The 16,784-nt window shown below is 32.7% G+C and overlaps 1 protein-coding gene across 1 annotated transcript; it reads right to left on the bottom strand.

Moving 5' to 3' along the window:
• Nucleotides 1-1,132: 1,132 nt before the first annotated feature.
• On the bottom strand, nt 1,133-2,645 carry LOC110798716 (36.4 kDa proline-rich protein-like). The gene has a single exon (XM_022003931.2). It carries the CDS (start codon nt 2,592-2,594, stop codon nt 1,239-1,241), a length of 1,356 nt encoding a protein of 451 aa, XP_021859623.1. The 5' UTR covers nt 2,595-2,645; the 3' UTR covers nt 1,133-1,238.
• Nucleotides 2,646-16,784: the final 14,139 nt, after the last annotated feature.

Raw genomic sequence — 16,784 nt, 5'->3', positions numbered from 1 at the left:
CTCAATGAACTAATTCTAAAATTTAAATATCCAAAGTATTTGTGAATCTATTTTAAAGTCGATAGGAAAAAGACATTTATAATTTTTGCTATTGATTTCTGAATTTATTTAATTATTTATTTCTTGATTTAACTAATTCAAAAAAGGACCTACATATGTAGTATAATTATGATAGTTTTTTATTTTTTTTTGGTTCTACTACAAGGAGTTCCCACACCGCCTTCGGCGAGTGGATTAATCTTCCGCGGGAGTTTGCATGGGTACCTTGATGGGCAGCATCCCTCCCAGTTGAGGTTTTTTCCATTCCCAAGGCTCGAACCCGAGACCTTAGTTAAGGAGCAAGAAGCCCTTAACCACTCATGCCAATCTCAATTAGTTTATGATAATTTATAAGAATATTAGAGTACAGTCTAATAAGGAGTGTATATATATATATTTCGTATATTTTTTTCTAATTAAGATTGCATATTAATACGTAAAGTCGAAATGTCATGAATTTATTGAATATTTTTTGTCACAAACTTGTAACTTTTTTACTTTATAATTTGCGCTAATTCGTATAAAAACATTACGAAATATATATGTTATGCGCTAAAAACTAGCTTATATATACCTTAAATTAATTAATGGATAGGAGGAAAATGACACACACCAAATTTATAATTAAGCATACATCAAAAGAAATACGTACGTTGTATACAATACGACGTACGTAGGATAGAAAAAAGGTTAACAATATTGGCAATTCAATAATGCACCCGTTGGCCTTTTCCCCTTGTTGACAATTAAATTGTAGATTCTCTCACGTGAACCACCCAAGGCCAAATGAATACTTTTCCCAAATTACTAATACTTGTACGTACTAATGAGTTATTGACCTACTACGTATTCGTTAATACTGAGATTCTGTGTAAGATAGTCGATAGATCTAAGGTTCGAATCCCCTTATCCGTATTTGTAATTTTTATTGTCTTTATAGCTCATTTGCAATAATAATAATAATAATAATAATAATAATAATAATAATAATAATATAAAAAAAAATTATAAAAATAATAATAATAATAATAATAATAATAATAATAATAGTAATAAAAAAAAAAAAAAAGGTTACGTACACCATGCATACTACTTGCACACAAAAAATAGACTTTATTCACTTAAACTTTTAACGTACACTTAAAATACATAGCCAAAATAAGTAAATAACGTAGTTGACAAATAAAAAAAAATAAAAACTAATAATTAGTAGGGCATTGGAATCCAGGAGGTGGAGACTTTCCACAATCAAGCAAAACTTGAAGAGCAATTGGAAGAATTATGTTAATGTTCAAAAGCTTGAGCCTAATTGTGGTGCAAAGACATATTGCTGCATCCAAACCAACAAGATTGCCTAACAATGGACAACAAGTTTTCTTAGCACCTCCTCCTAGACCAATGTGTATGAGTCCTCCTAGAACATCAACACAACCACCCAACTTCAACGCGTCGATAGGGCATGTTGGTTGTTTTGGCGGCGAAGGCGGTGATATTGGCACCACTGGTGTTGGTGGTGGTGGAGGACAAGGTGTTTCAGGTGGAGTCACAACTGGAGGTGTTGAGGGTGGGGTCACAACAGGGGGTGTTGATGGTGGGGTCACAACTGGAGGTGTATAGGGTGGGGTAACAACTGGAGGAGTTGATGGTGGGGTTACAACTGGAGGTGTTGATGGTGGGGTCACAACTGGTGGTGTCACAACTGGAGGTGTTGATGGTGGAGTTACAACTGGAGGAGTATAGGGTGGTGTCACAACCGGAGGTGTTGAAGGTGGGGTCACAATCGGAGGTGTTGATGGTGGGCTGTAAGGTGGGCTTACAACCGGGGGTTTAGGGGTGTAGGGTGGAGTGTATGGTGGGCTAACAATAGGAGGTTTTACGATAACTGGTGGGCTGTATGGTGGGCTTACAACCGGGGGTTTTGGTGTGTGAGGTGGACTCACATGTGGTGGTTTGGGAGTGTAGGGTGGAGTGTATGGTGGGCTTACAATAGGAGGTTTTACAATAACGGGCGGTTTAGGAGTATGTGGAGGAGACTTTGGTGGTGTATGTGTAGGAGGTTTAGGTGTGTGTGGTGGAGATTTTGGTGGTGTATGTGTAGGAGGTTTAGGTGTGTACGGTGGAGACTTTGGTGGTGCATGTGTAGGAGGTTTAGGTGTGTAAGGTGGTTTGTAAGGATGGTGAGGTGGTTTTGTGGCCGGAGGTTTTGGTGTGTAAGGTGGTTTGTAAGGATGATGAGGTGGTTTTGTAGGTGGTTGTTGAGGTGGTTTGTAGGGATGATGATGAGGTGGGGTTGTGGTTGGTGGTTGTTGAGGTGGCTTGTAAGGATGATGATGATGAGGTGGTGGGTTTACTAGTGGTGGTTTGTGGGGATGGGACGGTGGTTTTCCGGTGGGAGTATGGTGGGGGGGCTTGGTGTGTGACGGTGGTGGACAATCGGATTTGGGTGGTTTAGGGGGTGGAAGGTAAGGGCAAGTAGGGCATGCTAAGGAAGTGAAAAAAGTAGTAGAAAAGTTAAGAAGAAGTAAGAAAAGAGTAGCCAAATAATAAGCCCCCATATTGGGGAGTGTGGAGAGTAAGACTAGAGAGTAGAAATGACCAATGAGTTTAGTGAATGGTAGAAGACCTTCTTATAGGAAATTCCAACGTCAAAATTTGAGTCACAAGAATGAATGTGAAAGTGAGGAATAGCTAGCTGTTAACTTGTAAGTTACACCATCACATAATTAAATCAAGTAGTAGACAAGTGATACTTTCTCCGTTCACTTTTAGTTGCGATGTTACAAATTCGTTAGATTTTTTAATAGGTGAACCAACATCTATTGCATGTTAGGCAGCTCAGTTATACAGGTTTGCGCTTGAGCCACTTTTAAGCATTTTGCAGCTGATCAGGCTTAATCATGTGACCTCCCAGTCACAAGGGGATCGAGTTCTCCACCAACTTCACAAACTTGTGTTGGTTTTACGTATTAGTCAAGTTCATCGTTTTATTTAATTTTATACTTTGTACGGAGTACTTCGTATTTAAGAATATCAAATTTCTATTATTTTTACTTATGTTGAGAGGTAAAGTGTTGAAATTATACATTTACAAGAGTGAAAGTTAAAACATTACTCTTAAAAAGTGAATGAAATAGTTAGGGTATTTGCATAGGTAATGGACATTATGTTCTTTATTGTTGTAGGTCTTGAATACTTTTTCTATCTATGGTATATAGTGTGGGGTTCTTCATCTCTCGATTGAGGCCAGTGAGCCGCATCATTCTCAAATACTCCTATAATCGTAAGTGCTCCCCTGTCCCTTAATACTCGCACCGTTTTGATTGAACACGTTTGTCAATGCACAATTTTAACTACCAATATCTTTAACTACATATTATAAAAACGTATATAAATATTAATATTGTGAATATATATATTAAGATGAATCCAACAATATAATAATAACATTCGTTTTCATATACTATAAATAAAATAGGGTCAAAATAAATTATGTGAAGAGTTCAAAAAGTCAAACGGTGCGAGTTTTAAGGGACAAAGGGAGTAGTACTTAAGTAAATAGAGAAAGATTAAAACACTCTTATTGATTACTGATTAATCATTTCAGTGTTCACGTAAATGTTTGAGCACTTTAGTATTTATGTAAAATATAACTAATATCTTACTTAATAAATCCAATTAAAATTTTAAATTACATTTATAAAGTGTTGCAATATTAGTTACATAAATATATGCATGCATCGCGTACATTGAATATTACAGTGTTTTACATATACAAATACTTACGTACCCTAAAATATCCATTATGTTAGAATTATGTTCTTGATTTGAATTTGTTTAAGTTATCAATTTATCGATCATCATTGTCTATCTGTCGGTCAATATTGTATTAAAAAAAAAAAACTCATTAGTATCATGATTATTATATACTTCGTATATAACAAAATCTTAAACGTATGTTCACTAAATGTTGATGATAAAGCTGAAATAGTAGTTGCAATTTTTCATTTTACACTGTAAAATTACTAAAATACTCCTTCCTTCCCACGATATATAAAAAAATAAGAACTACTCCGTAATAACGTGTAACCAGTTCATTTTATACTTTTAACCCCTTAAAAGCATATTTTATAGTTTAAAAGCACATATTTACAAATTAAAAGCACCTTTTACAGTTTTAAAACACATTGTTACAGATGAAAAGCAAAGTTTTGCAAGTAAAAGGAAATGAAAAATATATAAGTATGTGCTTTTAAATCGTTAATGTGCTTTTTAAGTATGTAAATGTGCTTTTAAGCCGTAAAAATATGTGATTTTAACCCGGTTGTATGTAGAACTACATACAACCGGGTGTACCTTATAATTATCGAAAAATCCGTCGTTGAAATCAACTCACTTAGTTGGTAAAATGTTAAGGGGTAATATTCAAGACATGAGATCGAATCTTTCAACTAACTTAGTTGGTAAAATGTTAAGGGGTAATATTCAAGACATGAGATCGAATCTCGTCTACGTTATTTATCGTCTTACCCTTTGTGACTTTCTCAGCAACACAAAAATATTGAAAAAACCAGTTTCAAATTAGTAGCGAATTTTGTGAAATTAAAATTACTCCGTACAAAGGTTGGGGGATGGCTGTTGTTCAAATTCGAATCTTTAACCTCTTTTCAAGACAAAAATATTTCATAATTTGACAAGGATCTCTAGCAAGTAGCAATCACTCACATTATGATGAGGATAAAAATGTAATTTCGTATGGGTAAACTTACTAAAAGAGAAAATAGTATAAATAATTAGCGACTTCTCTATAAGAAAAAAAGTGCGAGCATAAAAAACAGAGGAAGTAGGGCGGAAAATCCGGCCCTATATGCACTACAAGAAATTGTATCATTAACGTCCGTCGCTAAAGGTCAATAATCGTTGATTAACGACGGGATTTCCTGTCGCGAACCCGTCATAAAAGGAGGGCGTTGTTAACCCGTCGTAAAAGACATTTGCGGCGATTGTTCACGTCTTTGTTTGATTGGTAGCCCCGTACCAAAAAGCTTTTACGACGAATTTTTAACCCGTCGTTATTAGATTATCGTTAAATATACAAATTCTTGTAGTGATTTAATCAATTAATGTGCTCTATTTCTTAGGTAACTGTGTGATGTACGTACAACTAGTGAGCAGTAGATATTCGTTTTGGTAACCCTTTGTTATTTGTTAATTTGTGGATATTGGAGTAATTTATGGACTAATAACACTGTATTGATTGTGTTTTTGTCGACATTAATTAATTGACTAGGGATCAGTAAGATTGACAACAAGTTGAATGAATTTAGGTCCTTTTGGATGTATGTAGTTTTTGGTAAGGGTACTCTTGTTTCAAGTTTTTCTGTATACATTAGTGTTTATGTACACGATGTATGCGTGACATTTTATATATACGAATAATTGTGATTAATATTAAGCATAGGAATGTTAGATATTTATTAAAATAATATTTGGAATGTTTTTATAAATATTATTGGGAGATATAACGATCAGCTCGTGATTTTTTCATCCATTCCTAAATTTATTCTGATTTAGGCAACGCACTAAAATCTTACTTATAGTCTTAAGAGTTGCATATATCATTATCCATACTATTAACATTCAACCTGCGTGATCCCTTATACAAAGTATAATACTCCTTACTCCGTAGAGATTATTAGCCATTCGCGCAACTGTTAATTTTCCAAAAATATGCTCCGGCCATCTGTTTCAACAATAAGTGATACACTTTTTTTTCCCGTCCGTTTCAGAATAATCCATTTACATAGTTCCTTATTCTGAAAGGACCCACCACCTATATTAAAATGTCCTTGCGTTACTTATCATGACCCGCTAACTTCTCTCACACCCACATGACCATCTTTCTAATAATATAAAATGGATGGAACCCCAATGACAAAGGAAGAGCATTTTCGGGCCGGGCTAAGCTCAAACTTTGTATATATAAAGTCCTCTCCAAGAGATTCGTTAGATGAGGGTCGTTCTGTTACCTCAATCGCAAGGAATTTTTTCAGTCGTCAATCTCAGCTTGGTAGCCTTGTCGGTAGGTTTCGAGTTCAAGAGCATCAATCAACCTCGCAACAAAAAAAACTAGAACATTTCTTTTCTTTCATTTCATTAACTATTCTTTATATTATAAAATCTCACCAGTCTTCAACGCTTCATCCATTATTTATTTAAACTACGTGCCCAATACAGTGTGCTATTTACGAATTGAAGCTAGTATTCTGAAACGAATGGAGTAATACTTAAGATTTAGGGTAAAGATGTTTCAATGATTGAGATGTGAACTTTAAGCAAGTTGTGTTGTTGTGCCTTTAATGGCTCCTAAAACGACAATAACTATGGAGTCCGTGACTTTGCGTTGTCTATAAACCCACGTGAAGTCACACCCAAATATCCATGCAAATTGCAAATTGCAAATTTATGAAAATTGAACAATATTTTGTCACTTCACTTCCTAAGATTTTTGCTAAGGGGGTTGAATCTCCTACATTTTTATTTATTTTTTGCACTTGAATTTTAAGGATAAAGGGAAATCTCTATTATAAAAACTTGTACATAACAGTCTGATGCATTCTACAAAATAGTTATATTTTTTAATCAAATAGTTACTCTATAGTCTAAAATTAGTAGATACATTAATTGTCCAATCAAGTAGTTATCTTTTATTTTGACGATTACATCAACGGTTTTACGTGTATGGCGGTCTCATAAAAGACTTATTCATTTCCTATTCATCTATCTACAGTTTGATCTTTTTATTTATAGTGAATTCAAATAGGGCTTTATGTACACTTACCGTTGTTATGACTTATAAATATTACGTCACGCATGATAGGCAGATAATTGAATAATTAATGTGTCTGTTTTATACGGAGTATAAGTACATTATTTTACGGATATTAGCCTCGTTCCTTGATTAATTTTGGTGTTAACGTGCTATTCTGAGCTAATTTTGTTACTAATTTGCTCCTTATGCTATATTTGTAATTCTTGATATCATTTTGTAGGAATTGTTGCAACCTATAAATTGTTGTAGCCAATCAACCGTTGAGAGTTCGAGCAAGCCGAACTATGAAACTAGCTCTTGAAGTTATTTTTCTCTCTTACATTTCATTTAAAAGTAAAAATCCCTTTCGCTATACCCAAATTCTTATATGAGACTGTCCTCACCATCAACTGATGGTGAGACCAGTTCACACTTGCTAATTTAGTTATGTTACTTCTATAGTTTAGACATGTTACTTTTTTTTTACAATTTTAGAGGAGGTACTTTTTTTAATTTAGGTATGTTACTTCTATAGTTTATACATGTTACTTTTTTTTATACGGAGTAGTTTTAGGGGAGATACCTTCTTAGTTTAGGTATGTTACTTCTATAGTTTAGACATGTTACTTTTTTTTGATAATTTTAGAGGAAGTACTTTTTTTAGTTTAGGTATGTTACTTCTATAGTTTATACATGTTACTTTTTTTATACGGAGTAGTTTTAGGGGAGATACCTTCTTAGTTTAAGTATGTTACTTCTATAGTTTAGGCATGTTAGTTTTTTTTAATAATTTTAGAGAAGGTATTTTTTTTAGTTTAGGTATGTTACTTCAATAGTTTAGACATGTTACTTTATTTTTATAATTTTAGATGAGGTACTTTTTTAGTTTAGGTATGTTACTTCTATAATTTAGACATGTTACTTTTTTTTATGCGGAATAGTTTTAGGGGAGGTACATTTTTAGTTTAGGTATGTTACTTCTATAGTTTAGATCTGTTACTTTTTTTTTAATAGTTTTAGGGAAGGTACGTTATTGATTTTGCGCTCGTCACACCATCAAGTTGATGGTGTGACTGGTCTCACAGAAGACGCGATGTTCGCTATATAGGCACATCGTGCTAACCCTAATTATATCTTGAACCAATGTTACTCCTATTTCCATATTTAATTAATTATTTACTTTACAAATTACAATGAACTACGAGTGATTACGAGCATATATATATAGGTGACTTGCAAAGTTTTTGGCTACCCTAAGTCCTAACTCGTTTTGATATTTATACTAGTGTGTTGTCCGAGCTATGCCTCGGGATGCTACTTTGAATAATATATGTATATATGTTTGACTTTTTTTAAAAAAACAAAAAAACTTGCGTAAAAGAAAATTATTTTTATGTGTCGTAAATGGAAAAAATATATATTGAAAAACCACAAAATTAAAGTTGCTAGCAATTTCTTTAACAAAATTTAAAGTGTCTTATATAATTATTAATTGCATCATGATAAGAGTAGTATAATTAATCACTCATCTTTAAAATTAATTATATTTATATAGAGTAATAAAGCACAACAAATACTTGGCTAAGTTAGTAAGTTTTGTTATTTATATACTTGTTGGTCACATATTCGAATCTTTGTATTAACATATTTTTGTTGTAATAATATTTGCTGAGGCTTCTAAATTGGTTTGAATTAAATAGAACTTAATGATATCCGAAAACTGAATTGTAAAAGTTAAATTGCATTTAACTAAGCTTAATGTACCTAAATTAAACTGAAATAATGAAAAAAATGAAATTTAAATCTAAAAAGAATAGAATCGATGTCGACCAAACAAACCGAAATTTATTTATTTCATCATTATCAACCCTTACCTTTTTAATAGGTCATATTTTAATATTGTGGTCAAAACTTAAATCTTTATCTTTAACTACAAAGAGCCAAATACGACAATTAATGAAGGATATTTGACACTCCATTTTATTTATTTTTTCCCACCATTTTTTTTTAAGTATTAAACGTCAAAATGCCCTCACATGTACGGATTAGTATAATAAATAAAAGGGGATAAAATCAAATATTTTAGTTAAAATATTGAAGTAATTTTATTACAAGACAAAACCTTCATACTTTAATTTTGCCCTTTTCAATTGACAACTAGCTTGACCTGATCTTCTAGGTAGGTGGTGTTGAAAAATGAGATATTGTCTTTGTAGTTTGTACATTAGGTAGTATTATCTGTGTACCCCTTTAAAAAATATAGTAATATTATCTAAATTTTTATTAATCCAAGATAAGGTTTTTCATTCTACACCAATCCTCCCATCAAAAAAGAATAAATAACTCTGTACAAATCTTCTAAATACCGATAAACATGTCGTGTTGGGTCGTGTTTGAGTAAACACGTTGGTAGGGGTGGACAGTTCGTGAACAGTTCGGAATCGGTTTGATAAAAGTTCGGCTCGAGCTCGATTCGTTTGTAAATGAACCAAACTTGAGCTTAAATTTATGGTTCGATAACTAAACGAACCAAACTAAAACTCAATGGTGTTCGGCTCGAAAGCTCGCAAGCTCATTAATTTAAGAATAATAATACATATTTATGAGATATTTATATATTGTTTAATACCATTGTCCAACCTATTAATTAAATGACAAATAAGGGATAGTATTTTACGTAACTTGTCCAAGAAAAATACTATTATAATGTTAGATTAAGAAAATTATTAGTAATATTACTAAACCTGTTGGTAGAATATGATTTATGGGTTTATCGAATCAAGGCTCGAAGAAGCTCGAAACTCGGCTCGAACTCGAAGAATTCTGGCTCGATACGGATTTTAAGTTCGAGCTCGAGTTCGAACTTAGGAAAAAAATAACCAAACCAAGCCGAGCCTATTAGAGTTCGGTTCGGTTCGGCTCGTGTCCACCCCTACACGTTGGAAAACATAAAAACTAATTTGACCCGTTTAATTAAGCGTTGTCATATTGTGTTCACCTGTTTAATAACTTTGTTTATGTCGTGTTTACACGTTTAATTAAACGGTCATAAATCTTTAACACTAATCATATCCATTTTTTCCATGATCATTTGATGTTGTGTTGTATCGTGTCAGATTTTGTCACCTCTTAATCATGGCATTATTTTTATGCCAATCTTCTATATTTGAATAGTCGCTAAAACCCCCTAAAGTACGCTTGCTTTTTTGCTTTTGGATTGGTCGGTTATGTCCCCTTAGCAAAACTCACTATAAACCATTTTCACGATTGACCTGGATTTTATCCTTTTGACCCATTTATCGTATCATACCATTATTATTGTTTGACCCGTATTTTTCAAATGTCCCTTTGAAATAATTTCATATTTTAGATTTTTTTTTCCCACTTGCTCTCTCGATATCTTTTCTTAAAGCATCTCTAATGGTAAACTAATTTCTAAATTAGCTTATCATGCCACATAATATTTCAAGCTATTTTCCTTTTTAGCTAGTTAGTACCCTAGTGATTAGCTACTAGCTTGATATTTAATGTAGTCATATTTGTCAATTAATATTTAAACTTAATTTGATTTAAAATTATTTCATTGGACAAGTTTTTTCAACCAAATTAGCTTAAATAAGTTAATTTGCTTGGCCAAGCTAATTTATTATTCCAACTCCAATGGTCAAGCTAGTAGCTTGAAATTTCTAAAAATTGCAAGCAAGTCCCTAGCTACAACCATTGGAGATGCTCTTATGTGCCTACTTTATCAACCTGTGAAATTGTTATTACAGAAATCACAAACCCTGAAAACAAATTACGAAGTATAATTTATGAATAACGGTATTTGAATTAATTTGAAGATGAATTTGAAATATTACTTGGATATACAGTAACAAGCATAGCAATTCCCCAAAATCACAAGTACCCCTGCAATTCCGGATCCTACTACATATACACCTATGTACAAGGCATCTTGTACTCCATGTTTTTCTATTGATTAAAATGACATATTTATTGTCTTCCATTCTCATTTTTTAGTGGGTTTGATGATGTGTCAACAAATTAATGTTGTTGTACAAGAGAATCTTATACACTAGGTGTACATTGTAGCCTTTTCCTGCAATTCTCCCACCCCATTCGTAATTTCTATTACGCATATGGCTCAATCGCGCGTGCACAAAAGTATAGGAATTAATAGGCCACTAAAGTGTTGGGTACAGAGAAAGGCCATTGGGCTGAACTGGCCCATAATCAGCCCTGTTTGACCATCTCTTCAAGCCCAGTCCATGATATCGCTAACTGCTGTACCCGGGTACAGCCAGCTCTGGCTGTACCCCCAAAAACGACGCGCTCATATTGTTTGTTCATTCTTGTCGACTGTTTGTTCTTTTTATTGTATTGTTTGTTCATTCTTATTGTACTGTTTGTTCATTCTTGTTGTACTGTTTGTTCATTCTTGTACTGTTTGTTCTTTCATGTTGTTTTTTAAATTCATCATCAAATTTTCATAATTGTTGTATTTTTTGTTCTTTCTTCTGGAATTTTATGTTCTTTTTTATATTGTTTGTTCTTTCTGGTTTATTTGTTTGTTTATAATAATCATATGGTTAATGTTTATAATTAAACTCTTCATTAATCTTTTATTCTTTCTTTTTGTATTGTTTGTTCTTTTTTGTTGTACTGGTTGTTCTTTCTTGTTGTTTTTTAAATTCATTCATCAAACTTATTGTTGTATTGTTTGTTCTTTCATGTTGGCTTTAATATTCATCATAAAATTGTTCATAATTGTTGTATTGTTTGTTCTTTTTTCTGGAACTTTATGTTCTTTTTTATATTGTTTGTTCTTTTTTGTTGAATTATTTGTTCTTTCTTGTTTATTTGTTTGTTCATAATAATTATCTGCTTTATTGTTTGTTCTTTCTTGTTGTATTGTTTGTTCTTTCTTGTTGTATTGTTTGTTCTTTCATGTTGGCTTTAAAATTCATAATGAAATTGTTCACTTCATTGGTCTTTTATGTTTTTACAAGCGTCTATATTGTTTATTTGCAAATAAATAAATAAATGTTCATTTCCAAAATAGTAAATGCTCATTCCAAATAAATAAATAAATGTTCATTTCTGAAATAGTAAATGTTCATTTTTGTAGTTTATTTCCAAATAAATAAATAAATGTTCATTTCCAAAATAGTAAATGTTCATTTCAAATAAATAAATAAATGTTCATTTCCGAAATAGTAAATGTTCATTTTTGTACCAGTATTTGTTCTTTCTTGTTGTATTGTTTGTTCTTTCATGTTGGCTTTAAAATTCATCATAAAATTGTTCATAATTGTTGTATTGGTTGTTCTTTTTCTGGAATTTAATGTTCTTTTTTATATTGTTTGTTCTTTTTTGTTTATTTGTTTGTTCACAATAAATATATGGTTAATGTTCATAATGAAATTGTTAACTTCATTGGTCTTTTATGTTTTTACAAGCGCCTATATTGTTTATTTCCAAATAAATAAATAAATGTTCATTTCCAAAATAGTAAATGTTCATTCCAAATAAATAAATAAATGTTCATTTCCAAAATAGTAAATGTTCATTCCAAATAAATAAATAAATGTTCATTTCCGAAATAGTAAATGTTCATTTTTGTAGTTTATTTCCAAATAAATAAATAAATGTTCATTTCCAAAATAGTAAATGTTCATTCCAAATAAATAAATAAATGTTCATTTCCAAAATAGTAAATGTTCATTTTTGTACCAGTATATTAATGTTCATTTTAAACAACACAAAATGACATCGTTTTGGATGGGGGTACAGCCAGCTTTGACTGTACCCGGGTATAGCCAAAAATTTGCGCAGTCCATGGCCTTTCTGGAGCATTGTCTCAGGCTTTGTGTGGGCCTAAAAAATACACCACGCTGCGTAATATGGGCCCCAAGGGCCCCCAACTAAGACTTGGAGTAATTGTGGGTGAGCTTGGAAGGCCCAGGATGAAGCACAAGTGGACAACTGGACCAATAGGGCTGGGATAGGCCCATGGTAAGGATCCAATTGTAGATGATGAATTATTTGGGTACATGCAACGATTAGAGAAAAACTAGCAATGTAATTTGTATGTGCTTGGTTTTAAAGATTGGATCAGTAATGCCTTTTAGGCTTACTAACTAAATACATTCATCGTGGTTTGTGTTTTTTTTTTTTATCCGTTCCGGAAATATCGCGTCATGGTTGACTTTTACTCCTCTAATCATTACTTTGACTCTTAATATCTCAAATCGTGTGCAACAATGCAAGGCAAAATTATAATTAAAAAAAAATTAGAAAATATATATCGATACGTATCTAACATAATCCCACATGACTAAAATTTACTTACGTACGAATCACAAAAAATGGTCAAAGCCGTAGTGTGAATAGTGTAAAAAATAAATAGTGCGATATTTCCAAAACGGATGAAGTATTTGTTTTTCTGGTCGGATAACCGTATATTTTACCGGTTCTAGATCCCAAAAATTGAGTATTGGGACAAACTGCAACCAATTTCTAATTTTGTTACCTGAAATCGGAACCAAGTACTGGTTCCATACCTGAAGATTTTGTTAAAGTTGCAACTAAGATGCAGCTTGTGGGCTTGTTCGATTGTGAACTGGGCTTGCCTTTGGGCCTGATCCGGTTTGTAACTTTGGATTTTTAGCGGAAATATTGTTCTTAAAGTCAAGTGAAAAGTCGTTTACCATACATTTTTTTTTTTTGACGGATATTTACCACATAATTATTTTGGTTCTTCGACCACGTAAAAAACCAAAAGCTAAAACTCATTTACCGAACATGATTCTTGTGTAGTGTAGTTGTGTAGTGTCGAGATTCGGGTTTGTGTTACTTCTGGAGGATGGAGTGTCATCATATATCGTTTGGCTAATCGTCTATCTTTGAAGTCTATTCACCAAGTTTACTTGAAACTAGGGTTGGAGTAGTATGAGGTTAGAGCGTAGGTTTCAAAGTCATTGTATCCATTCGAAAAGATGATTTCAGGTAATTCGCCTAAGTTTTCTTTCCTTAATTAAAAAAAATAAAAAATGACCATGTATCTCTTTGCACATATACTGCACACTGCACACTGCACACTGCACACTGCACATCTTTGAAAAGAGGGTAATTGTTCACTGAAACTAGGGAGTACGCAAGTTACAAATAATGTACTTATGTACTGTTATCTTTTTATTTCTATCATATTTTACTGTACATTTCACATTTTCACCCATCCATTTGACCAACTATTTGAACTGCCGAGTAGGAATGTAGGATAAGAGTTCGTGTTCACTTTTCAGGTTACAGCCTTATAGCATAGTACCACGGGTAAAAAAAAATATTATGCGAATGAGTCGAGAGGGCGTGTAAATTATAAATAGAGAAAGGAGATTCGGATATGTGACATATTGTACACAAAAGCTCAATGTTTATCATTGGACCAAGATATTATTGGTACAACATTGATACAATGATAAGAGCATGATCAGCCCCAAGTCTTAAGACATGAGTTGTGCTGACATAGCATATGATTCATCAGTCTTAAGATCAGACATATAGAAATTGTAGCATGGAAGTAGACAAGTTTTATCAAAGTCTTAAAGTGAGTCTTGAAAAATTAAGACACAACTTAAGACTTGGTATGCGAGTTTAATTAAATAATAAAATGATATTTTACATAAATTTACAAGTCTTAAATGATTTAATGGGTGAAGAGCTAAATTTGATTGAATCTTAAGGAGTCTTAACAATAATTTAATTATTTAATATTAATGAAATGCTGACATGGCAAATGAAGAAAATCTTAAGACAAAACCCCTTGATCTTGCTCTAAGTACTCTAGTTTACAAATGTATTAAGTACCATAAATATGATCTAACTGTAGCTCGTTAGTATGAGGAAGTCAAAATCCAATGCTGGGATGTTTTTGTAAAAACATAACCGCCAAAAAATACAATGAATGGTACATTTTTTTAACGAAATCACACTTTTTTTAACAAAATGGTACTCTTGTTTTAAAGAAATGATACATGTTTTTAACGAAATAGCGTTGTGATGTGTTTGCTCACACATCACATCATGTCGCCTCGCCGCTCCCAATTAGTAGCAATTTAGTACTCCCTCGGTCCCTCTATCTCATATACTCTCCGTAGTCACAAACATGTACGTTCAAAGTTGTTAGATCCATTTCAGCCTATTAGACTAATGTTCTTTTGCACAACGTGCAAATTGATTCCTCGTAATATTTGAATATAGTTGTATAACTTTTATATTACATTGCTTAAGTTTTCTACTGATCCCCTTATAAAATTATTCAAGATCCGCCACTGCTTATAATAGATGTGTTAAAATCATTTCCCGGCAAAGGTGGGGTTAGATTAGCATAAAAAGGTGGGGTTAGATTAGCATAATGATCCAGAAAAAGTGTGGTGTTTAAGTCTACAAGAAGTTTTAACAAAAGTTTATTAACAATCTTATGATGCTCACGAGACTCCCACTCATTAGTCATTACAAGAACGTTGAACTCTAACTCGTCTCTTCTTTGAGTTCATCCAACATTCCAACCTAACTAAATTAAAATAACATGATTTTACAACAATTTATGCGCTAAAATGGTTTCAATCAGCAAGCACAAACTCCTATAAAATTACAGTATATCCATATTTGGACCATTTTACGGGCTTGCGTAAAAGCAACAAACTATAAATTATTTTTAACATAAATAAATTAAATCCATTAAACATTTTGTTAAAAGTTACTCACTCCGGTCCTTAATACTCGACTCGTTTTGACTTTTTACACTACTCATATAATTCACTCTGACTCTATTTTATTTCTAGTATATGAAATCAAATGTTATTATATAATATATTGTTGGCTTCATCTTAATATATATTTTCAATATATTAATATCTTCAATATATTAATGTTTTTAAAAGTTTTTATAATATGTAGTTAAAGAAATTGGTGGTCAAAGTTGTGCATTGGCAAACGTGTCCTTTCAAAACAGCTCGAGTATTAAGGGACGGAGGGAGTAGGTTCCAGTTCCGGTTCCAGTTCTAATTTTCAGGAACTTGTTGCAGTAGTTTTCACTTTCAATTTCGACAACATGTTACAACTAGGGGTGTGCATGGTCCGGTCCGGACCGGAAGTTGGACCGGAACCGGACCAGAATTGGACCGGACCGAATTGGACCGAAGGATTCCGGTCCGGTCCTCGGTCCTTGAAAAACATCAATTCCGGTTTTCCGGTCTGATCTGGGTAAAACCCGGAAAAATCCGGTCCAGACCGGTGACCTGGTTCATTTATAAAAATAATATATTATAGTGTAAATATAACATATGATAATACTCTAATGTATGCAAAACTTTTTTGGCATTACAAAAATAAATAAAGTTGTTCTTTCATCTCCCTTGTTCCTATTTATGTACGAAGTACTTACTACTTATTAAAACCAAGACGTGTTATTCATCGAGTACTACTCGTTTTTTTTCGTTTGGTATTTATACAAGGATATTGATGTGCATGGTTGATAATTGATATGCATTTGTTGAAGTTCTTTCTTTTCACTTGTCTTGTTTTAATTTCATTATTTTCTTTTGTGTGCGCTACTTAATTGACTAACTTTCGGATATAATTTTATTTGAAATTATTTAGTGACTAAAAGATTAATTTATATTCCATGTTGTACATCATACAAGTTAAAAATTGTCATAAAAAGGGCAAAAGTTACAAGTTATACTCATAAATGCCAAAAAAAATTATAAAATAGGTCCAAACCCCCCGGGCCTGAAAAATCCGGTTTTGGACCGGACCGGACCGAATGATTTCGGTCCAGTCCTCGGTCCAAGAAAATTAAAAATTCCGATCTACTGGTTCAACCGGTTCCGGTCCGGTCCGGTCCGGGTTTGGACCTGTGCACACCCCTAGTTAC

This window comes from Spinacia oleracea, chromosome 2 (assembly GCF_020520425.1).
Source record: "Spinacia oleracea cultivar Varoflay chromosome 2, BTI_SOV_V1, whole genome shotgun sequence".
Taxonomy (NCBI): domain Eukaryota; kingdom Viridiplantae; phylum Streptophyta; class Magnoliopsida; order Caryophyllales; family Amaranthaceae; genus Spinacia; species Spinacia oleracea.
This window is presented reverse-complemented; position numbering and strand designations above follow the sequence as displayed.

Coding starts and splice junctions, on each gene's coding strand:
- LOC110798716 (XM_022003931.2), bottom strand. CDS start 2,594: ATGGGGGCTTATTATTTGGCTACTCTTTTCTTACTTCTTCTTAACTTT.